The sequence below is a fragment of the Uranotaenia lowii genome, unplaced genomic scaffold, assembly GCF_029784155.1.
Source record: "Uranotaenia lowii strain MFRU-FL unplaced genomic scaffold, ASM2978415v1 HiC_scaffold_624, whole genome shotgun sequence".
NCBI lineage: Eukaryota > Metazoa > Arthropoda > Insecta > Diptera > Culicidae > Uranotaenia > Uranotaenia lowii.
This window is the reverse complement of record NW_026598561.1, coordinates 1-25,000: the sequence shown is the minus strand read 5'-3', so window position 1 is coordinate 25,000 and position 25,000 is coordinate 1. Positions and strand designations below refer to the sequence as shown.

Here is a 25,000-nt window from a genome sequence, read left to right as displayed (position 1 = left end):
TTTTACTATTCCATATTGTTTTTCAACTCGCTAAAATTTTAATCTTTCTAATTTTCCAAAGCTCCAAAGCGAATTTTCTTTGGATTTTCCTATCCTATCCTATTGAAAACAGTAGATGCTTTCACACAATTTAAAGCATTTTTAAAAGCCGTCCTTCGCAATATTTTACAATTTTAAGCTGACCTCGTAATTCGGAAGAATTGAAATATCCATTATGATTATTTGTCCAAAACTGTCCCCTTCACTCGTTTTAAGGACTTCAAGCTATCTTCTGAAGGTTTTTTTTCTCTAGCTAAGGTTGCCAGATTTTTTCAGCACGTATCTGGGCCGGACAAACTGGCCAATTTTATATAAAAACCTGGTAAAATTCGGGCATTTGATTTCAAAAGTGATTGATTGATTTCAAATTCAAATTTTCTAGAAACCCAGAAATAACTCAACAAAAATCAAGAAAACAAATTCACAAAAATATATTTTTATGAAAATACATCGACAAATTTTGAACCGTATTTTAGGCTTCCAATATTTTTTTGATTATTTTTATAAAACTTGCTCGAATAATTTCGTTTGGGAGGCGTTCGTTGTTTTTTTTTATTTGCCAAATAAAGTGAATAAATCCGGGCAAAGTCCGGACATTTTTCGATGAAATTCGGGCAACCGGGCCGGGCTGGACTGTTCCCAAATTTTGTATTAAATATCCGGGCAAACCTGGATAAAACCGGACAATCTGGCAAACTTTCTCTAGCTTATTTTGTTATTTAATTTCAAGCTGCCCTCACAAGTCGTCACTTTATCATATCTAACAATTATTTTATAAAGTGGCCCTCTTAACTTGCTTTAGTTGACAATTTCTAACTTTTAACGTTACTTGCTTGATTTTTATTAAATAGTTTAAGCTGTTTCTTTGCTGAACTAATTCCTTATTGATTTTCTCCCCAAAGTAGTCCTCTCAAATTACTTTATTTGATAATTTTGACTCTTTCTTTGTTGGGACACTTGCTGATTTTTTAAAGAGGTTTAGCAGTCTTCCAAACTTGAGCTACAAAATTAGTTTACAAAAAAGAGTACATCATTTCTGAAAAAAGATAAACAGCAAATCAGAATTAACCCGTAAGTTTTTGTTCTAAGAGCTTCAGGTTCTCTTCCGAGTGTTTGTGCAAAGATTTGAATAAGAGATTATTTAATGATTTGTAGTTTTACTCTCAGTGCACTTGAAATGATAATTTTATCACTCTTGAAATTTTTGGAAAGAACGCTAATTTACTTGAGCTTATTTTCAACTTCCCAACTTTACTAAAGACTCGTTCCAGTGAGGGTGATTTCCATAATTTGGAAGAGTTTTTCTATTATTAAGCTAGAATCTTTTGATCAAGAATTTAGAACTTTATGAAAGTTTCTCTGAAATCCGTTTTGATAGTTATTATTTTATAATGAAAATTTCTTATTTTGTTTGTATTTTAGTTGGAATAGCTCAATCTCTGTTATAGTTATACACTTCTAAGTGTCCTTTCAAAACTTATGAAAACTGAGCTGGCTGCTAGACGTAATTCTCAAATAATTGTTCCAAGCCTAAAAAAAATAGCAGCAGAAAATGTGACAAAAATAATATGTAACAGAACGACTCGCTCAATATTCTCACAAATAAACACGTATTCAAATCTTCCTAGTTTAAAATGTTCGTTTTCTTGATTTATTATGATGATTTGTTTCCTACTTTAAAATTTTTTTAATTGTTTTCATCATTGCTCGAGTTATAACATATTACAAAATTATTTGATATGCATTAAACTTATCCATTTCAATTATACTAACGATTTTTTCTTCTCTTTTTTCCTTACAGGTAAGTTCACCAGATGTTTAAACTTAACAAGTGAGCCTGAGTAAGTTTTTATTTCGATTTAAAAAGGAATACATGAGGCTGTGTTCTTAAATTTTCATAATTTTACCATTTTACGGTGTTCCTCGTTCTTTTAAACGACCAGAATATTTCTCAACAATCTTATTAGGACGATGAAATCGTTTGTTAATTTAAAAATATCGCTTGTATCAAATATTCACTATTTTTCGGAGGTAATCGAAATTCCTCGACACACCGGAGAGAAGCAAAAAAAAATCTCATCCCTCAAACTGTACCTACTACACCGATCCAATCATCCCCCCTTACCGCACCGCACGCCTTATTTTCATCTTCCACTTTTCCGCGATACCGAAACGACGGACATCCCTCCATCCTACAATATCCAATTCCTCACTCAAGTCTTCATCTTCCCCGCGGCAGGACCGCGATGTTCCACTTCCCTTCTTACTTGGGTTCGCTGTTGAACTCTGTACGCTGTGTGAGTGAACCGAAAAACTCTACACAAAGCCAATTAATCCACCCTCACTCGCTCGCTCGGTTCAGTTCGGTTTGGTTGGCCGCTTGGTCGGATATACCATAGTCGAACCGGACCAAGGGCTAGAGGGACACAAGGAGGACGAAAGGACGAAGAAACACGGCTGACGGTCGGAAGAAGAAGTAACATCTGGGAATGGGGGGTGTGTGGGTGGCTAAAGCGAGTGTAGTTTCCTGTCTCCTGCGCTGATGATGGTAGCCCCAGCAGTGTAAGCCAAGTTCGCGAAATACACTCCTGGTGCTACCCGGTACTACTCACAAGTCACCGATGCCGATGCCGTCGATCGTCGTCGTCACCGCCCGCCACCAACTTCTTTCACGGTCGCCATGTACCTCGATGGATGGAACAACATCGCATCAAGCCAGCCAATATGGCTGCTAGCTGTTTCACTCACTAGTTTGTAGTAGTGGTGAATGTGGTGGAAAGGTGGTGTGTTGGTGGTGAACTGTTGGTCGATGTTGCTGCGGTAAAAAATTGGACTGTAAGACGAGAGTCGATGCGGGAAATGTAGGGGAGCAAAAGACGAGGTTAGATGGAAGGGGGAAGTTGGAACCATCGCTGAAGAAGGATAAAGAAAAATCGATTTTTGTCAGACTTTGATGAAATTTTCCTCCCCCGGTTTTTTTGGATGGGGAATGGATGTGGAAAGCTGGCAAAAGGGTTCATTGGGGAGCTGATGCTGATGTGTTGTGAGATGAAATGGGGTGTAAGGTTTTTGTCTACGCTTCCGGGGTTCCCGAAAAGTGACCCCGGACGGCACCTAACAGAAGAGAAAAAAAAGGAACTAAAACGGTTTACAAAATTGGCAAAACTGTTCAATATAAATTGCTTACATTAGACGGAAAGTGGAAGCTGGGCAGCTGGGCAGAGGAGTTGCCTTGCATCGGGCCAGGTCTTTTTGCTGGCGGTTGCAGCCTTCCAGGGGTAAGAGCACTTTGTGATGTGTGCTGCAGCAGCACACACACGCCGTCGCGGGGTCCAGCTCGGAGTCCCGGAGCAACGACGGCCGACGATAAAAGGAAGTTAATCTCCCATCCCAGCAGAAGCACCGGAGCTGAACGAACGAACCGAATGTCGGACGGATGGACGAAGCTGGAAGTAGTAGTGGGTCCCCGATCCCTGTCGGAATATTGATTGCCCTCCATCCACTTGCCATACTCGCTAGCTTGCTTGCTTCGCTTTGCCTTCGACGTCGTCGTTGTCGTCGTCGGCAGGCTCCAATCTCGTAAACCTCCAGTGAAGAGCAAAAAAAATCCCGAGTACTGAACGGGAACATGAAAGCAACGCACCACGTGGTTCCGAGTTTCACTGCAAAAATTTGGGAATTGAATTCTTTGGAACTCCTCTCAGCGTAAGCTGGTCTTCCGGTTACAGATTGGGGTATAAACATTGTAAATCCTTGACAGTTTTAAATATTTCATGATTTTTCCTAGTTCCAGAAATCAAAACAGTTTTAAAAAATTTCTCCTCCTACTTTTTCTACTTTGGACTTTACCACATGAAATGAGTCGTTCTTTTGTCTATATTATACGAAAAAAAATGGTTTATTTATTGGAATTCAGATAAAATATATTGAAATTATAAATAATTCTTATTTGGACACTTTTCCACTGAATTTAAAATTGTCTGAATATTTTGTTTTTCAAATGACACCCTAAATCGGGATTCGAACCATCTTCTTCATCACTATCTGCAAAGTAAGGAAATATCATTGAATCATCAGGTAAACTTATGGCGGGGTTTCTAAACTTAATTTTGAATCCAAACCTGCGATCAGATTCAAGCACTACTGTTTTTTTGGAAATAAACGGATTCTGAATTTTCATTTTTTTTTTCACGAAAGAATAGGGAATTTGCCTCTCAATTCGAAACATAAAGCAGAATTAAAATGTACTGATTTTGTATCTGTTGTTGTGTTTGTAATAACAAAACCATTTGGTCTGTTCCGTTGTTTGTCATGAAATTTACAATACAACGATATTGTGATACAAAAAGACTGAGTTTGTCATTAAACTTTAAAAATATGAGAATAAGCTTCATTAAAACATCTATATTAAGCATCTCCATTTATGAATTTTTAGTTGTGAATAATGTATCTGTTTTTTAATGTTTATGATCAACTAACTCGAATTTAAGTGTTGAATTTCAGCATTTCGGTTAATTCGGTTAACTCTCCACCACGTTTTACCACGTGAAAACATCAAACTTAGCTATTGAAGTTGACAAATTGATTTAGATTTTTGTTTATGAAAGTCATCCAATTTCTATGATTTTAATTTCTAAACCTTGAGCAAAGATCGTAAAAAACGTGGTGTAATTATTGTTTGTAGAAGCAGTTCTACATATGTTTAGATCAAATCCAATCAAATCTTGCTCGAAATGTCGCATTTGATCGACTAACGTCTCATCTTATCTTCTTTCGTCTCATTTCACCTCAGCACGTTTCACGTCTCACATCTTGCTTCCCATTTGACGTCTCCCAACTTCGTCTCACATCTATTTCTTACAAGTAACTTCTTACAACTACATCTCATATATTACGTCTTATGTGTCACATCTTATGTCTTACATATCATTTCTTGCATCTTACTTTTCACATCTTACTTCTCACTTCTCACTTCTTACGTTTCCGTACTTACATTTTTTTCCTTTTTAAATATCATATCTTACGTTTCACGATTTACATGTCACATCTTACGTCTACAAGCTTGCGTCTAGCTTACTTCTTACTCCTCACGTCTCACATCTTACTTCTTATGTTTCTCTTCTTTTATCTTATGGCCATATTTTACATCTCGCATCTTACATTGTATTTCTTGTATTTTACTTCAAAAAGTTTTTCCTAACATCTTTCTTCTTACATCTTACTTCTCACATCTTACATCTCATATCTTACGTTCGACGTAACACATCTTACTTCTTACATCTTACTTCTTACATCTTACTTCTCAAATCATATTTCTCACTTCTTACTTCTCATATCGAACATATCACATCTTATGTTCAATACTCACATCTCACCTCCTCAAATCTCATATTTTACGTCTCAGGGTTTACATCTCACATCTTACGTCTACCACCGTACGTCTATCTCAGTTCTTACATCTTACTTCTTACAGCTTACTTCTTACATCTTACTTCTTACATCCCACATCTCATATTTCACGTCTTACATCTTAAGTCCCCCATCTTAGCCTCACATCTTTCTTCTTACATTTCTCTTCTTACATCTTGCGATCATATTTACATCCCACATCTTACTTTTTACATCTTACTTCTTACATCTTATTTCCTTCATCTTACTATCACATCTAATTTCATCTTCATATCGATCGTCCCACATCTTACGTTTTACTACTCACATGTCGCCATTTCAAGTCTCATATTTCACGTCTCACGTTTTACAGCTCATATCTCATGTCTACAAGCTCATCTCTATCTCAGTTCGTACATCTTACTTCTTACACCCGACGTCTCATATGTCACGTCTCACATCTTACGTCTCCCAGCTTCGTCTCACATCTTACTTCTTACATAACACTTCTTACATCGGCCATAGTACATCCCACATCTTACTTCTTAAATCTTACTTCTTGCATCTTGCTTCTTACATCTTACTTGTCCTATCGGACGTCTCACATCTTACGTTCCTCCAGTCATGTCTCACCTTTCCAAATCTCATACCTAACGTCTCATGTTTTACATCTCACATCTTACGTCTCTCGGCTTATCCATCTTACATACATCTTACTTCTTGCATACATCCTACGAACATATCCATCTTCAATCTCATATCTTACTTCCTACATCTTGCTTTTCATATCTAACGTCTCACATCTTAAGTTACACTACTCACATCTCTTTTCTTCATATCTCACGCGGGGTGGCCACTCATTTAAATTTTTCACTCCCCGAATTTTATCCTACTTTTTCCCGTCTCACAAAATTCCCGATTCTCAAAAACCGAAAAATCAGTCTCAAAAGCTCTTTTCAACGGTTTTCTACTTTTAATAGTGGTTTAATTTCAGCAAACATTTTAACAAACCCAAAAAATCATAGCATATAAAAGATTTAAATTTTTACTGTAACCGGCCCTTACTCTGCGAACTTTTATATCTCGCTATCAAGAATACCAATTATAAAGTCAATAAGAACTTTTGAAAAAGCTTAAGCAAAATGAGAAAATGCTCTAAAAAATGTTCAACTTTGAAATTTGAAATTTGAAAGGCCAAAACATAAACAGGAAATATCGATTTAGCTACAAATTTCGTCTAGAGAACGAAGGAGAATATGGTTACAATCCGAGATAATTTTGAATATAAATATATCTCTCAGAAAATAGTTTTCAAATTTAGACGTATTTCGCGTCACCAACTCTTGGCGACGAATGTGTTAAGTTATAGAGATACTTAAAACAAAGTGGAAATGATTTTTTTTCGTCAGAATTCTGTAATTAGAGTATGAATATGATAAAAAAGTGTATCTTAGCAACACTCATGTTAATTAAATGGCACTTTTCGTATGAATTATTCAAAACAACCGAAAGTAAGTGAATTCAAGTCACAAAGAAGGTAGTATTTAAATTTTATGCAAATGTATTCCATAAACTTCGTAAATGCTGTATAGTTTTCAAGAAAAAGTTTGAAAACTGGTTTGATTTCACTTTGTGAATTTGAGTTTGAATTTAATTGATGGATTATTATAAGATTTGTCCATACAACTAAAATGGTACCAAAATTTACATTACTTACTTCTTGATATTTCGTCTGAATATATGTGATGAGTGCTTATTTTAAACCGGAGGACCCCATAAGCATTTTTTCGAGAAATTTCAGTTTAATGCTAGACCCGAATGACCTCCAAAGGTTAAAATGTGTTTCATAAATATTATTATTTTAATTATTCAGTTTAATGTACAAACCATTCCTACAAGAAACAAAATGTATGAATTGTAAGGACCAGAATCAGTAGTTTTCAATTTAAGGAACTAATTGTCGTTAATTATATTAGCTTTGATGGTTTTATACATCAAATTCAAATTCTGTTGTTTTAAAAATTTCAGAGCGATGACAATCATTTCGGCCTGGTCAAACCTAACGAAATATTCGTTAAAAAGTTCACTGAAAGGTTAAAACGTTGAATTCTAGCATAAGTTAGAAGATAAACCCCAAAGCTCGTCGTGATAGTCTTTTTCATTTAAAGTAATTGTTTTTTTTTCTGAACCGCTTTAATGTTTTAGGATTTGTCGATTCAGGAAATTTCTGTAAGGTAAAAAACGAATCTCTGACTAAACTTCATATGCAGATATCTACCCGTAATCTGAGTTATGATTTTATCTACATATGTGTATATTGTTATTTGAATTATGTGCTTAATTAGTTGATGTTCAGGATTTTAGCTAAAACATTTCGAAACTTATACAAAAAAGAACATGAAAGTTAAACGAGATTTGAAATATTTAAGACAGCAAAGAAATACAAACGGAAAAGTCTCATATTTTCCCCTCAAAATGAAGTCGGAAAAAATTCAACCAATTTTTTTGATGTTTTGATAAATAAAATTCCATCTTTGCTCATGGATATTACTTTAAAAACAGAATTTCACAGCTGCTAGATTTTTTTGCAGTAGATTGTACTCTATTAGTGCATTTTCTACAAAAAAAATCTACAAATCAACTAGGTGGATCATAGCAAAGTTCTACAAAGAAAACTTCAAAACTTTAGGCTGTCTTCAATACTTATGTTATGAAAACGCTTTGTACATCTTTGTACCTGAAAATAATCACATTTCGTAGGTAATGAAAATAATTAGAGAAACATAAGGTATCAAAGAACGAAAGAACATAAGCCGTAAATATCATGAATTTTTCGAAAAAGATACAACGGCTCACCGGCAGGACTTGAACCTGCAATCTCCGCTTCAGTACAACGGCGCGTTAGCCAATTTCACCACGGTGAACGTGATGAAACCGGTGAACACGAGCAATCGAGCTCTGCCGATCAACAGCTGGACCTTCTATCGAAACACCATGTATATCCGGCATGTGATCTTTCCCACTATTGATCTCTCTTGGTGGTGATAGAGAAACAAGAGAGATCAATAGTGGGAAAGATTGCTCGTGTTGGCCGATTTCATCGCTTTGACCGTGGTGAAATTGGCTAACGCGCCGTGTTGTACTGAAGTGGAGATTGCAGGTTCAAGTCCTGCCGGTGAGCCGTTGTATCTTTTTCGAAAAATTCATGATATTTACGGCTTATGTTCTTTCGTTCTTTGATACCTCATGTTTCTCTAATTCTTTCCATAACCTACGAAAATGTAATTGTGCTGTGTTTTTCGTTGAAATTTTAACCCTTTAATGCATGACTTTTTTTAAATGGGAATATCAGTTATTGATTCAGTGAAATAATAAGATTTTAATTCGAATAACACAACTCAAGAGGTTTGAAGTCGTTCTTTTGAGTATTGTAAAAGTTATGGCCCATCAAACTTGAAAAATATTTTTTGAAATTCTTAATTCATTTCAATACGATTTTGCAAATTTCTTCAAAACCTTCTCAATTGGGTGCAGGAAGGTGTTTGTGATTGATTAAGGTTAAAAAATTTGATAGAATTTGCGAATCTGAAGAAATATTAGCAATTTTCCAAAAACTACTTTTTTCGAAAAAATAAATAAATTTGAATTCATTTCAATACGATTTTGCAAATTTCTTCAAAACCTTCTCAATTGGGTGCAGGAAGGTGTTTGTGATTGATTAAGGTTAAAAAATTTGATAGAATTTGCGAATCTGAAGAAATATTAGCAATTTTCCAAAAACTACTTTTTTCGAAAAAATAAATAAATTTGAATTTAGCATTTTTTCCGCCTACTTTGTTCGATATCTCACAAAAACAATGAAATACCGTAATAAAAAATACCATGGGCTGATTCCTTTTAATCTCAAGAACATTTTTTGTCCATATATCTTTAAAAAATTTCCGCGCGTTTCCGAGATATTTGGATTTAGATTAGTGTTGTTTTAAAACAACACTATGCATTAAAGGGTTAAGAAGTATGGATTATGTATCGGAAACAAAATTTATAAAATTAATAGATTTTAAAACATGATTTAAGATTATTTTTTCGCATAAATTAGGCTGTACTTCAGTCTTTGAAATTTTTGTACATGATTTTCGGAGTAAAATTTGTTCAAATTTTCTCAACATTCCCAACTACTCTAGCTCGGGAACCGGGAAATGAAGATAGATTAGAAAAAGCGGGCGCTGTGACCACCCATGCAAAAAGGGGTCCCCATCCTTCCATATCACAAGTTATGGGACACCTTGAGCCGTCGTGGTGGCCATCGATGCTGAGCTGGACCGTTTCGAAAACCCGCGGAATGGGCTCCAAACGCACAGGCCGGGCCAGGCCAATAATGCAATGCCAGTGTGTTGTGGGTATGGTCCTTCGGTTTGGAGTCGGAAATGGAAGAGGTCGGACGAATGGTCGGTTTCCGTGAAGGGTTTCGGTTTGAACCATGCCTTGTCGTGGGTGCCCTCGCCCGGTATTGAAAATGGCCTTCATCGTTAGGCCGAGCTTCGGTTACGCGCGCGGGACACACACATCGACGTGTCCGTGTGTGTCTTTTTGTGCCTTCGCCGATGTAAGTACCTACCGACTACGTGTGGTTACGTGGAGAGGGGGACCTGGACAGCGCGGGGCAAAAATAACGAGTTTCTCATCCCAGGCTTTAAGGAAGATTTTAGAAAATAACATTATCCGGAAGCCCACCGACGACGAAGGAATTAATTGGGGGGCACGAGGGTGAATGGCAGGATCGCCATATGTAACCACACGTTACAGGGATTTATTCGACCGAACCGAACTCTCGCTCAACCCAAAGGTGGCCAAATTTGTTAACCACCCTTTGGGGGGAATTCCTTTTTCAAGGGATAACTGAAAACGGAACGTGTTTGTTCGTTCGGTTGGGAAAAATTAAAATAAATTTTCTTATATTGATTTTCTGCGCAATAGTATCTCGCGCGTTGCTGCTACTGCTTGCTGCCTTTTGCGCTATAGTTTGTGTCCTTCGCGTGCTGAAATATCAGCAGCAGCAGCAATTTTTCTCATTTTTCCTTTTGTCGACCTCTCCCCACCCTTCAGACCTTCAGCTCATGTCGTGTCCTCCTGTGAGTTGTTGGTTGTGAGAAACTAACTACGACAACACATACTTCGGGGCTCGGCGGCAGCAGTTCGATTCTTCTATGTGTAGTCCTGCCCTGGTGGGTACACATAAAACACTGCCCCAAGAATACATATCTCCGTTACGCGCGAGAAGGCACACATACTTACACGCTACATGATGCTTGAGTCGTCGTCTTCCACACATGTACGTCGTCGTCGTTTCGTCTTCGATCGGAGTACGGAACTCAATCGACCAGAAGCAGCAGCAGAAGTGTGTGGAAAGAGAGTGCCGCGGGAGAACCCAGAAAGGCGTGCTCTTCCACCACTCATCAATAACAGACCCCACTTGGAGGAAACTTTGCATCCAAATTGCTTATATTCAAGCTGAAATCCTCTGGAAAGAATCCTCCGTCTTAAAGTGTGGCTTTAGTAGCTTTAAAGGCGCTCGTTTGGTCGTTGATTGCGAGAAAACTTTTGGTTTTGCAACTGTCAAAGTTGGTGGATCACAACCCGCAACACAACCTTGGAGTGGTGACCCATTCCTTGTTCCGTGGGATCCTGCTAGGTTGATGGCTTTTGAACTCTGAGCTACTCGGGTCAGTTTGCTGCCCAAGACGTGTTAATCATCATCAGTAGGACTCGTGGGACACATCTGGTAGAAGCCTACCTTCCGGAGTTAATTTGCATGGAAAGTGCTGTCCCTTCGATTCAATCAAGCCTTGACGCTATTCTAGGCCTCCTTTGCCAAAAATACTTTAACAATAGTCCAAAGTCTTGCAATTCCTCATTTCGCACCGCGGTAATACCCGAGATTTTTATATGGTTATTGCAACGATGACCTCGTCGATTACCTACCATCCAGGGACCCCTCCAGTCGTCTCCAATTCCTCTAAAATTGACAAAAATAACAGAAAATTTGCAGCAAGCAACCAACCGTTCATGGACGGTAAGATAACGCTTGCGACGATGCCCCTTTCCCTCATATAGAAGAAGAAGACTCCAAATGGAGAGAACTCGACTCTTAAACAACACACGATACACACACGGACGAGAAATAAATTGCATAAATTACATACATTCATGTATGACCTCCCGCGTCACCCCCCTAGGTCACCTTTTCCATACTTCCAACATCCCAACGCGAAAAAGAAAACATAAAACCGACCACATTCTTATATACCTACCATTCACTTACTCACACAGCTACAAGGCTCCCTTTCTAGAGTTAGCTAGCTAGCGTTAACCTCCCCCGCATTTCGAAAAATCCCTTTTCGTGGTTCCAGCCGATGCACAACGGCTTCAAAGAGCTTCGGCGGCTGCGAAAGTCCTCCATCTTCATCCAACACGGTGGGCGGCTAGAAGATGATGGCGGCTCTCGACGGAGATGTCTTCCTCATTGTGCAACGCTGCGCTCTCAAACATCAACAAGGAAGAAACACGCGGGTGGTGTATTTTTGTGGTGAGTTCCATCACAAACCAACCGCCGCGCCGCCGTCGAAGAGAACTGAGTGTTACCTAAAGTGAGAGTCTGGGTTCCTCGGTTTTCGCTGATGCCGTCGTTAGGTTAGGTTAGATTTTTTTTGTTTGCTTTCGTTTTGAACGAAAGGACCCCACCGGGTGGTGTGCGTGTTTCTCGTCGCTCTAAGATGACGATGATGACCAAAAATTTGCCGTTGTTGAGATTCGGTTGGAGTTTCGACTGGCCTACTACACACATCAAAGCTGGGACTTCCGGATCCAAATTCGGATTCGGGAACCGAGAGGGATGTCAAGGTGTGCTTATTTGGTGTGTGCGCGGGTGAAGCAATATTTAAAATCATGCTCCCCCCAACCCCATATAGGCTGCTCAAAGCTGTCAAAGATCCGACTCGAAGGACCACCACGTGGAATATGGAATGGAAACTGGTGGGGTTCGACAAGGGACGGGCACACACATGGACAGCCGTAATTTCCTCTCCGGTGTGGTACCCATTTCTGCTGTTAGTGCTGTTGATGTCTGTTGATGTCCTCTCTAAATCGTCCTTAGGTGATGGAATGAAGAAACGACGTCGTCGTCGTCGACGACGACGGCGACCCAGGTTTTCATATCGGTACATGGGTATGCCATTTGGCTTGGGCAGTTATTTGTTTCGGAGCGTTTTTTTTTCTCTGTCCTCCTCCCTTTCGGTGGAAGGTGGTGGATGTTCGTTCATTAGAATGAAATGGCTTTTTCAGCCCGAAAAGAGCGAAAGCGGGTGGGGGGAACTGGCCCTGGCTGATGAAGGTTTCGGATATGGCAGGAGCTGTAATTACGCACCCGAACAACATAGACAACAAGGAGAAAAGGATGATGAGTTTTGGCTAACAACATAACTCGTTCGTTCTCCAAGCCGGTACAAAGTTTAAATTAAAGGAATTTTTGCTGTTCCAGGAGATTATTTATTTAGGCCTGCGAAACTGAAAGTCCAATAACTATTTTAAGGGGGAAAAATAGGAAAAACCAACAAACTATCTTAAACTGATAAAAAAAGTTTGGAACAGATTCACACATAATCGTGAAAAAAATCGTAGATTTAACATTTTCATAAAAATTTTCATTTAAATAACCACTTCTAAATATCAATGGCTGAGTCTCTAATTCACAGTTCAGAATTCGAGCTACAACCTGGATTTCGGTCATCTGATAATAATCATTTTTATCTAAATCTGATCATCATCATTATCTCAATCCTATTCTGATCATCTTAATCTTACTCTGATAATCTTATTCTGGTCATCTGATGCTGATCATTCGATTTTTATCAACATTACCTGTTTCTGATCATCTGATTCTAATTCAGATCATTTGATTCTAGTTCTGATTCAGATCATCTGATTCTGATTCAGATCATTCGACTCTGATAATCTGTTTCTGATCATCTGTTTCTGATCATCTGTTTCTGATCATCTGTTTCTGATCATCGAATTTTTATCATCATTTTCTGATTCTATCAACTTTTTTTAATCATCGTCATCTGATTCTGATTTTGATCATCTGATTCTCATAATCATTATTTAATTCTGGTCATCTGAATCTAATCGTCATCATTTGATTCAGATCATCTGTTTCTAATCTTCGTATTCTAATAATCATCATCTGTTTCTTATTAGCTGTCTTTGATCATCTGATTTTTAACATCTGATTTTGATCATCTGATTTTGATCATCTGATTCTGATCATCAGACTCTGATCATATGATTCTGATCATCTGAATCTGATCATCTGATTTTGATCTTCCGATACTAATCATCTGACTCTGTTCATCTGATTTTAATCATCTGATTTTGATCAACTGATTTTAATCATCTGATTTTGATCATCTGATTCTGATCATCTAACTCAGATCATCTGATTTTTATCTTCTAATTCTGATCATTTGACTCTGATCATCTGATTATGATCTAATTTTGTTCATCTGATTCTGATCATCTGACTCAGATCATTTTATTTTGATAATCTGATTTCGATCATAAGACTTTGATCATCTGATTTCATCTTTTGATTCTAATCATCCGACTCTGATCATCTGATTTTTATCAACATCAACTCTTTCTGATCATCTGAAAATAATCATCTTCATCTGATTCTGATCATCTGATCCTTGCTATCATCATCAGGTTCTGATTCTTATCAACTTCATTTGATTCTGTTTATCTGATTATGATCATCTGATTCTGATCATCTGATTTTGATCTTCGATTCTAATCATCTGACTCTGATCATCTGATTTTAATCATCTGATTCTGATCAACTGCTTTTGAAAATCTGATTTTGACCATCTGATTCTGATCATCTGACTCAGATCATCTGATTTTGATCTTCTGATTCTGACCAATTGACTCTGATCATCTGATTTTGGTCTGGTTTTGATCATCTGACTCTGATCATCTGATTTTGATAATCTGTTTTTGGTCATCTGATTCTGATCATTTGATTTTGATCATCTGATTCGGAACATCTGACTCTGATCATTTGTTTTTGATCATCTGACTGTGATCATTTGACAGTGATCATCTGATTCTGATCATCTGTCTCTGATCATCTGATTCTGATCATCTGATTCTTATCATCTGATTCTGATCATCTGATAATAATCATCTTCATCTGATTCTGATCATCTGATCCTTATTGTCATAATCAAATTCTGATTTTTATCAATTTCATTTGATTCTGATTATCTGATTATGATCATCTGATTCTGATCATCTGATTTCAATCATCGATATCTGATTCTAATGTTTTGAATCTGAGCATCTGGTTCTGATGATGTTATTCTGCTCATTTGATCCTGTTAATATGATTATCATCATGTGATTCTAATAATTTGGCGCTGATCATCTGATTCTGATTATCTGCTTCTTGTATTCTGATTCTGATAATCTGGTTTTGATTATTGAATTCTGATCATTTGATTCTTGAAGTCTGAATTCTGTAATCAGATTAGTTTTCAGAGGTTGTATTCAAAAGCTGTATTCTGAAGCTGAATTCAAAATTTGCATTCTGAGTTTGAATTCCGAAACAGCATACTGATGTCTGAATTCTGCAGTTTGAGAATTCTGGAGCCTAAATTATGAAATCCTAATTCTGGAGTCTGCATTCTGAACTCTGAATTCTGAAGTCTGAATTCTGAAATTTGAATTCTGAACTTTTAAATGTGTATTTCTTTGAAATTCTAGAGTTTGAAAACTGAAGTCTGAATTCTAAAGCATGTATTCTGATGTTTGAACCCTGAATTCTGTATTCTGAATTTTTAAATCTGAATAAGGAACTTTAAATTCTGAACTCTTAGTTATGAAACTTCAATTCTGAAGTCTGAATTCTGAAGTTTGAGTTCTAAATCTGAATTCAGAAGCAACATTTTAAAGTCTGAATGCAGAATTCTTAATTCTAAAGTCCAAAATCTTAATTATTCTGAAATCTGAGTTCTGAAGTTTGAGAATTCTTAGTAATGTATCTTGAATTCTTAATTCTGAATTTTTAAATCGGGATTCTGAATTCGGTCCTGAAGCCTTAAGTTAAGGGTCTGAAATCCTGAATTCTGAAGTTTGAATTCTGAAATTTCAATTCTGAAGTCTGAATTCTGAAATTTCAATTCTAATGATTGAGTTCTAAATCTAGATTTTGAAGCAAAATTCTGAAGTCGGAATACTGAATTCTATATTCTGAAGTTCAACTCTATATTTTGAATTCTTAAGTCTGAATTATGAAATCTGAATTTTGCAGTCTGAATTTTGAAGTCTGAATTCTGGAATCTGAAATGTGTATTTTGAAATCTGAGTTCTTAAGGTTGAAAACTTAATGTCTGAAGTCTAAATTCTCAAGAATGTATTCTGAAGTCTGAATCCTGAATTCTGAATTTTTTAAATCTGAGTTCGGAACTTTGAACTCTGATGTCTGAAGTTTAAAGTCTTAATTCTGAAGTCTGAATAATAAAATTTCTGAATTCTGAAATTTCAATTCTGAAGTCTGAATACTGATATTTCAATTCTGAAGTTTGAGTTCTGAATCTGAATTCTGAAGCATAACTCTGAAGTCTGAATGCTGAATTCTGAATTCTGAAGCACAATTCTAAATTTTGAATTCTGAAGCCTGAATTCTAAAGTCTGAATTCTGGAGTCTGAACTCTTAAACTTGAATTCAATGCTTTGAAATATGTATTCTGAAAATTGGATTCTGAAGTTTGAAAACTGGTTTGAATTCTAAAGTATGTATCTGAAGTCTGAATCCTGAATTCTATATTATGAATTATTAAATCTGAATTCTGAACTTTGAACTTTGTAGTCTTAAGTTTAAAGTCTGAATTCTGAACTAGGAAATTTTAATTCTGAAGTCTGAATTCTGAAATTTAAATTCTGAAGTTTGATCTCTTAATCTGAATTCGAAATCAAAATTCTGAAGTCTGAATCCTGGATTCTGAATTCTTTAATATGAATTTTGAACCTGAATTCTGAACTTTGAACTCTGAAGTCTTAAGCTTAAGTCTTCAATTCTGAAGTCTGAATTTTGAAATTTCAACTATTTTGAATCAAAATTCTGACGTCTGAATGCAGAACTCTAAATTTTGATGTTAAAAATCTAAATTCTGAACTCTGTAGCATGAATTATGAAATCTGGAAACTGAACGTTGAATTCTGAACTTTGAATGGTGTTTTCTGAAATCCGAATACTGAAGTTTGAAAACTAAACTCTGAATTCTAAATTATGAATTCTGAAGTCTTAATACTTAGTTAGGAATTCTGTATTCTGAGTATTTAAATTGAAATTCTGAACTTTTAAGTTAGAAGTCTGAATTCCTTAATTCTGAAGTCTGAATTCTGAAATTTAAATTCTGAAGTTTGAATTCTAAATCTGAATTCTAAAGCAAAATTTGAAGTCTGAAAGTATAATTTTAGATTCTTAAGCCAAAAATCTGAATTATAAATTTGTTTTAAGTTTAAAGAATTAATGCTGAATTTCTAAGTCAGAATTCAGAATTATGAAATTTTAATTATGAAGTATGAGTTCCAACTCTGAATTCTGAAGCAGAATTCTGAAGTGTGATTGCGAAATTCTTATTTCTTAAGTCCAAAATCTAAATTCTGAATCTGAATTCTAAATTTTGAAGTGCACAATCTACTTTCTAAATCTGTATTATGATGTTTGAATTCTTAAGTGTGTATTCTGACATTTAAATTCAGAAGCTGAGTTCTGAAGTTGAAATACTGAAGTTTAAAGTCTGAGTTCTGAAATGTGATATTGGAAGTTTGAACTCTGAATTTTAATCTACCTGTTTTTTATTAACAAAATTGATTGTCCCTTCAGTTTAGGCAGTGCTTTTATACTCCTTAGAGTTTACAATCCCATTTTGGTTTCTAAGTGTGTTACATATTCTCGTTGCGTTTGTTAATTTTTGACGTCCGTGGACTCACCAAATTTCCTTAATCAAGATTGAAGGCAATGAAATTCGATTCTCGGTTGTTCGGCTCATAAGCCAAACAGGATTCAGAAATCTGAAACTAAATTGTGAATCGTAATTCAGATCCTTAATCCTTAATCTTAATTCGTTTGTTCGATTCCAATCGAAATAATGGAAGAAACATTTTTCAATGATTTATAGTGATGTTCCTCAGTATTTTTTCAGGACTTTTTTTTTCAAAATGGTATTCTGAGTTTGACGTTTTTTCGATTCCAATCGAAATATTTTTAAAAGGAACAAGAAACTGATCAGAACCATTTTTCGGAAGCTTCAAAGTTACAAAAGGGGCAAGTGAAACATAAACACAAATTATCTGAGCTCTCAATCAAAAGTGCTGAAGCCTTTCACCCAGTCCTGTTTGGCTAGGGGTCTCTTTACTTTTTCTCACAAGTTGACACCAAAACGGGGGAAAAGGTGGCAAAGAAAAAAAAACAGAACGAACCTCACATTCAATTCCGAGGGACCGGCGCGGGCGACAAATTTATGTGCAATTTCTCACACCTCCACACATGGTGACGGCGTCGATTGGTGGGCAGCGTGTCGTGTTGTTATTTTTATTAAAGGCATCCGCGGCGGTTCCTTAACGATATGGCGGGACGGAGATACTTTCCTCCGAAACCTGATTTCAGTCCAACCGAAGTTGGACCTGTCCGTTGTCGTCGTCGTCGCTGATGGCCATCAGCACCAGATACCGGCTTCGCACCATATTTTCCTGCTCCCATCTTTGGGTGGGCGCCTGGCCGCGGTCCGGCAGCAAAATGAGACATCTCGTTATGTCCGCGCCACGCCAAGCCACTCCACGCCGGCACCGCACACGTGAAAAGTTCCGGAGGCTATTTCTGTGACAGCTCACACATTAGCGCAAATGAGTTGCCGCGCGCGAAGCCCGCTTGATGCGCTTTTTGCTGGCTCCTCGCGCGATCTCCACGGGAAGGCAAAAGAGGATCGCCATCATCGGGAGCTCTTCGCATATTTTTATGAATTATTTTTTGAACCCTGTTATTTTTTTTCCTCCTTTCGATGGGACCTACCGGTTGGCAAGAGTTTTTATTCACTCTCGATTCAGTTAAAGGAGTGGGTTGGCTTATGTGTCACTCCTGGGTTTTCAAGTGGAAGGCGAAATTTATCGGAAGAACCTGGCAAGAGCTCGGCAGACAGGACGACGACGACGACGACGATGACGACCCTTGGGAGCCCAAGAATCATCGTTGGAGCAATCCTCAAGAAAAGTAACTCTTGCGAAGGACGGAGAAAGCAGCATGACATAAAACAGAGAGCAATAACGACGATGATGAGGACGAAGACAACGCCGGTTGCTGGCGCAGAAGGTGATGTTGCTGCTGCTGGTCCATGTGATAAATAACACGATATAAGTATGATTTATAATAATGATTCTAATTGTGAGAAAGCACTACTAGGAGAGCGGCACGATGCGGCAAACGGTGTGGAGAAATTCCTAGGAAAAAGGGAAGTCTCACACAATCCTATCAAAGATAGTCGTTAGTTTTTCCGGGAACTGCTGCATACCAACCAAAGGAAAGTTTCCTAAATTGGAAATAACAGATTGAAAGTTTCATCAAAACTATCATTTTTTTTTTAAATTTTATTAGTTTAGTTTCAAAACGTTTTTACATTCTTAAAGTTTTTGTTTTGTGTTTAAAAAAAGTGCCTTAAGTTATACTATGCTTTTCAAAAAGCATACAAATTTAAGCGCAAAATGATGCGCAATAATTGAAAGCCATACTTTCGTTTCGAATTTCGATCATTATTTGCAGAACTTTTCGAGAAAACATATTTCGATAATTTGTTTTATCTTTTGAATTCAACCGGAAGGGCTGCTGACATTGAAAAATTTCTCTCATCCTTCGAAATTTTATAATCTCAAACACGATAAAGCCAGCCCCCAGCAGCCAAAATCATACTTTTCCACCCAAGCAAGAACGGGAGTAAACAAGTGTGAATTTGTGTTTTTTTGTTCGTTTTTTGTGAGTATTTTACTCTTCATTTTTTTCACTTTATACCAGACTGTACTGCACAGGCACTGATAATAACAACCTTTTACATTCCACTCTTTCCCCGTCAAGTTGGGGAAAAAAATGAACTCAAAATAAAAACCACCCGCCATCGTAAAAATTACCAACGATAAACAGCGATTTAAAGCCAAAGCCTAAGCTACAAATTTATTTTGGCCGTGGAAGGGCTTTTCTAAATCACTCACAACCCTTTCGTGATTGTATATACATATGTATATGAGTGAGCGAAATGGGGGAAGAGGGATTGTGCCGAAGAATTTTGGAACATAAACCTCTGCCCTTCCGGGAAAGGACACTTATATTTTCATGACCAACCCTTTTTGTATTCAATCTGAGCTTGGTCAGAATATATTTTGGGCAGAAGCCTCTGATCTAGATTAGTGATTATCCAAACTCTTTCATTCTGCAAAAAAATCATTAAAATGAATATCTTTTAAAGTCTACCGTTAACCAAAATCTTAAACAAAATCAATACAATTTTCTTACCAACAATTTTACACAAAGGCTTCGATGGAAAAATGCATTGGCAATAAAAAAAATTAAAATATTGCGTAGCAAATTCATTTTTCCTTCAATGGCACCATCTTCAGCTTGGCCCAATAAATTATAATCCATGTACGTGCAAGGAAAATTTATATCCTCACAGCGGCGCAACGATGGATGAGCCGCGTTTCGCCACGCAAAGCCACAATTTTTGCAGCCAGCATGTTATTATTCCGTTCCCTTTTTCCCCTTACTCGAGTGCATAAAATTTTTTTTCTCTAATTAAACGGTTTCAGTATTAGGGTAAATGATCTTGAGCGGAACTAGTCGAAATCTGATCTTGAGCGGAACCATTTATTTTTCATAAGATACAGGCAGTGATTGTTTATGAATCTTATCAAAATGTTGAAAAAACACTTTTTAAAAATCTTTTCATACAAGCATTAACATTTTTGTTAAAGTTTATTAACTAAAATAATGTTATTTGAAGATTTAAAAACATACGCATTTCTGCTGCAATTTTCATCAATCTACGCTGACTTTGAACGTCAATTTATGTAACCCTTGGCCGTTATAAACTGATTCTTAATGACTAAAATGGTAGAAATATTCTTAAAGAAGCATTATTCGGGTTTTTGTAACAAGTTTTCCATCAAAATATCAATAAATCGCGTAGTTTTTAAAAGTAAAATATGATCTTGAGCGGAACCATCTTTGATCTTGAGCGGAACTACTAGCTTCCGAAATAAACCGCTAGGTGCGCTGTCTTATGCCTAATGTCTCACACGCGATTTTTACCCCTGAATATATGCAGTACCTTTGTATTTTCCTTACTACATCAGCTTTAGGGAAAGAAAAGATGTAAAATTAAATTCGAATAGAACAAAAATAAATTAATTGGTGTCATAGCGTACCAAGTTAGGCACACAAAAAGTTTAAATTTTTGGGGTACAAGAAATGTGTTTTTGATTCTTTCTTTCAGAGGGTCGACGGGAAGGAGGAGGAAGGCTTTCATACTTATTTTTTGGCATAATTCGAGAACTAATGAAGCCAATAAAGTTAAGTCATTATTTCAGAATAAGAATCAATCTTCATTGCCATTACTATTCGTACTTTAAGAAGTAGCTTTCATTTAAAGAGGTTGTTTTCTATGTTCAAATTCCAACTGAAAACGATATACTACCTAATAAACAAAAATTTAAACATTCCTTCAGTTTTACAAAGTGTAGCAAACCACACCGGGTAAGCTATTTTATAATACTCCACGATTCAATTGGTGGCCCGGTATTGAAACTCTATCCAATTCCCTTGTGTTTAATTTTACACTTGAGCTCGAACTGGAAGTCGGTTTGAGAAATGATTTTTTTTATCAATTGAGCTAAATAATTAATGTTTCCATAAATTTTAAATATAAATAAATTTAATATTGATTCATAAGAAACTGGAATTTATAATAAACTAGCTGACCCGGTAAACTTCGTTTTACCTTCTTAAGTATAAATCGTGATATATGTTTAAATTCATCTACACGTCCTTAACTGCATCGTGCTTGCGAATAGATTCTTATGGAAATCGTAAAAAATACAGTTGAATTTGTATTGGGACGACCTTCCATAAAAAGTGGGATCCTTGCAACTATTATACAAACCATCTCTGACCCAAAAAACCCTCGGATACCAAATTTCACTTCATTCCGACCGACCATTCATACGTGATGTTATCACAAAGAAAACGCCTCGATTTTTATATATATAAGACGCTGTGAAGAGATAATTTTGTATGGGAACCCCCCTTTCATAAAAAGTGAGATTCTTGAAACTATTATACAAACCATCTCTGACCCAAAACACCCTCGGATACCAAATTTCACTTCATTCCGACCGACCATTCATACGTGATGTTATCACAAAGAAAACGCCTTCATTTTTATATATAAGATGTGAAGAAGAGATAACTTTGTATGGGGACCCCCCTTTCTTAAAAAGTGAGATTCTTGAAACTATTATACAAACCATCTCTGACCCAAAAAACCCTCGGATACCAAATTTCACTTCATTCCGACCGACCATTCATACGTGATGTTATCACAAAGAAAACGCCTCCATTTTTATATATAAGAAGATGTGAAGAGATAATTTTGTATGGGGACCCCCTTTCATAAAAAGTGAGATTCTTGAAACTATTATACAAACCATCTCTGACCCAAAAAACCCTCGGATACCAAATTTCACTTCATTCCGACCGACCATTCATACGTGATGTTATCACAAAGAAAACGCCTCCATTTTTATATATAAGAAGATGAGAAGAGATAATTTTATATGGGGACCCCCTTTCATAAAAGTGAGATTCTTGCAACTATTATACAAACCATCTCTGACCCAAAAAACCCTCGGATACCAAATTTCACTTCATTCCGACCGACCATTCATACGTGATGTTATCACAAAGAAAACGCCTCCATTTTTATATATAAGACGATGTGAAGAGATAATTTTGTATGGGGACCCCCCTTTCATAAAAAGTGAGATTCTTGAAACTATTATACAAACCATCTCTGACCCAAAAAACCCTCGGATACCAAATTTCACTTCATTCCGACCGACCATTCATACGTGATGTTATCACAAAGAAAACGCCTCCATTTTTATATATAAGATGTGAAGAAGAGATAACTTTGTATGGGGACCCCCCTTTCTTAAAAAGTGAGATTCTTGAAACTATTATACAAACCATCTCTGACCCAAAAAACCCTCGGATACCAAATTTCACTTCATTCCGACCGACCATTCATACGTGATGTCATCACAAAGAAAACGCCTCCATTTTTATATATAAGAAGATGTGAAGAGATAATTTTGTATGGGGACCCCCCTTTCATAAAAGTGAGATTCTTGAAACTATTATACAAACCATCTCTGACCCAAAAAACCCTCGGATACCAAATTTCACTTCATTCCGACCGACCTTTCATACGTGATGTTATCACAAAGAAAACGCCTCCATTTTTATATATAAGAAGACGATGTGAAGAGATAATTTTGTATGGGGACCCCCCTTTCATAAAAAGTGAGATTCTTGAAACTATTATACAAACCATCTCTGACCCAAAAAACCCTCGGATACCAAATTTCACTTCATTCCGACCGACCATTCATACGTGATGTTATCACAAAGAAAACGCCTTCATTTTTATATATAAGATGTGAAGAAGAGATAACTTTGTATGGGGACCCCCCTTTCTTAAAAAGTGAGATTCTTGAAACTATTATACAAACCATCTCTGACCCAAAAAACCCTCGGATACCAAATTTCACTTCATTCCGACCGACCATTCATACGTGATGTTATCACAAAGAAAACGCCTCCATTTTTATATATAAGAAGATGTGAAGAGATAATTTTGTATGGGGACCCCCCTTTCATAAAAAGTGAGATTCTTGAAACTATTATACAAACCATCTCTGACCCAAAAACCCTCGGATACCAAATTTCACTTCATTCCGACCGACCATTCATACGTGATGTTATCACAAAGAAAACGCCTCCATTTTTATATATAAGAAGATGAGAAGAGATAATTTTATATGGGGACCCCCTTTCATAAAAGTGAGACTCTTGCAACTATTATACAAACCATCTCTGACCCAAAAAACCCTCGGATACCAAATTTCACTTCATTCCGACCGACCATTCATACGTGATGTTATCACAAAGAAAACGCCTTCATTTTTATATATAAGATGTGAAGAAGAGATAACTTTGTATGGGGACCCCCCTTTCTTAAAAAGTGAGATTCTTGAAACTATTATACAAACCATCTCTGACCCAAAAAACCCTCGGATACCAAATTTCACTTCATTCCGACCGACCATTCATACGTGATGTTATCACAAAGAAAACGCCTCCATTTTTATATATAAGAAGATGTGAAGAGATAATTTTGTATGGGGACCCCCCTTTCATAAAAAGTGAGATTCTTGAAACTATTATACAAACCATCTCTGACCCAAAAAACCCTCGGATACCAAATTTCACTTCATTCCGACCGACCATTCATACGTGATGTTATCACAAAGAAAACGCCTCCATTTTTATATATAAGAAGATGAGAAGAGATAATTTTATATGGGGACCCCCTTTCATAAAAGTGAGATTCTTGCAACTATTATACAAACCATCTCTGACCCAAAAAACCCTCGGATACCAAATTTCACTTCATTCCGACCGACCATTCATACGTGATGTTATCACAAAGAAAACGCCTCCATTTTTATATATATAAGACGATGTGAAGAGATAATTTTGTATGGGGACCCCCCTTTCATAAAAAGTGAGATTCTTGAAACTATTATACAAACCATCTCTGACCCAAAAAACCCTCGGATACCAAATTTCACTTCATTCCGACCGACCATTCATACGTGATGTTATCACGAAGAAAACGCCTCCATTTTTATATATAAGATGTGAAGAAGAGATAACTTTGTATGGGGACCCCCCTTATTTAAAAAGTGAGATTCTTGAAACTATTATACAAACCATCTCTGACCCAAAAAACCCTCGGATACCAAATTTCACTTCATTCCGACCGACCATTCATACGTGATGTCATCACAAAGAAAACGCCTCCATTTTTATATATAAGACTTTATTCTATGATTGAGTTGCTAAGAGCAAGATTGCCAAAATCACAAAAAAATCTGTTTTTCACAGAATTTTGAGAAAACTTTCATCACAGATTTTACAGAATTTTTGAACTTTGATCGGAATTCCATAGTTATATTTTTTTTGTCAATATTAAATTTAGGTTTCTTACTTTGAATTAGAAAAGTATGAAAAGATTTTTCCCAACTAAAATTTAAAAATGATCCATTTTATCATGAATTTCCAATGAAATTACAGGAATTAAGGGAATGAGAAATGACAAAAAATCAGATTTTTTTTTCTCAAAAA

The 25,000-nt window shown here is 36.5% G+C and overlaps 1 protein-coding gene across 1 annotated transcript; it reads right to left on the bottom strand.

Moving 5' to 3' along the window:
- Nucleotides 1–1,711: 1,711 nt before the first annotated feature.
- Nucleotides 1,712–18,234, bottom strand: LOC129760487 (uncharacterized). Its single transcript, XM_055758128.1, has 3 exons — nucleotides 18,164–18,234; nucleotides 3,227–3,701; nucleotides 1,712–3,153 (listed from the first exon to the last, which is right to left on the bottom strand). The coding sequence occupies exons 1-3, from the start codon at nucleotides 18,232–18,234 to the stop codon at nucleotides 2,983–2,985; spliced, it is 717 nt and encodes a 238-aa protein (XP_055614103.1). The 3' UTR covers nucleotides 1,712–2,982.
- Between the last annotated feature and the right edge of the window lie 6,766 nt (nucleotides 18,235–25,000).

What these genes read in the sequence shown, in the direction of transcription:
- LOC129760487 (XM_055758128.1), bottom strand. Translation starts at nt 18,234, where the DNA reads ATGGTGCGAAGCCGGTATCTGGTGCTGATGGCCATCAGCGACGACGAC. An exon ending in AACGGACAGGTCCAACTTCG is followed by an intron (nt 3,702 to 18,163) that starts GTTGGACTGAAA and finishes AAATTTTTGCAG; the next exon opens with TGAAACTCGGAACCACGTGG. An exon ending in GCTTCCACTTTCCGTCTAAT is followed by an intron (nt 3,154 to 3,226) that starts GTAAGCAATTTA and finishes CTCTTCTGTTAG; the next exon opens with GTGCCGTCCGGGGTCACTTT.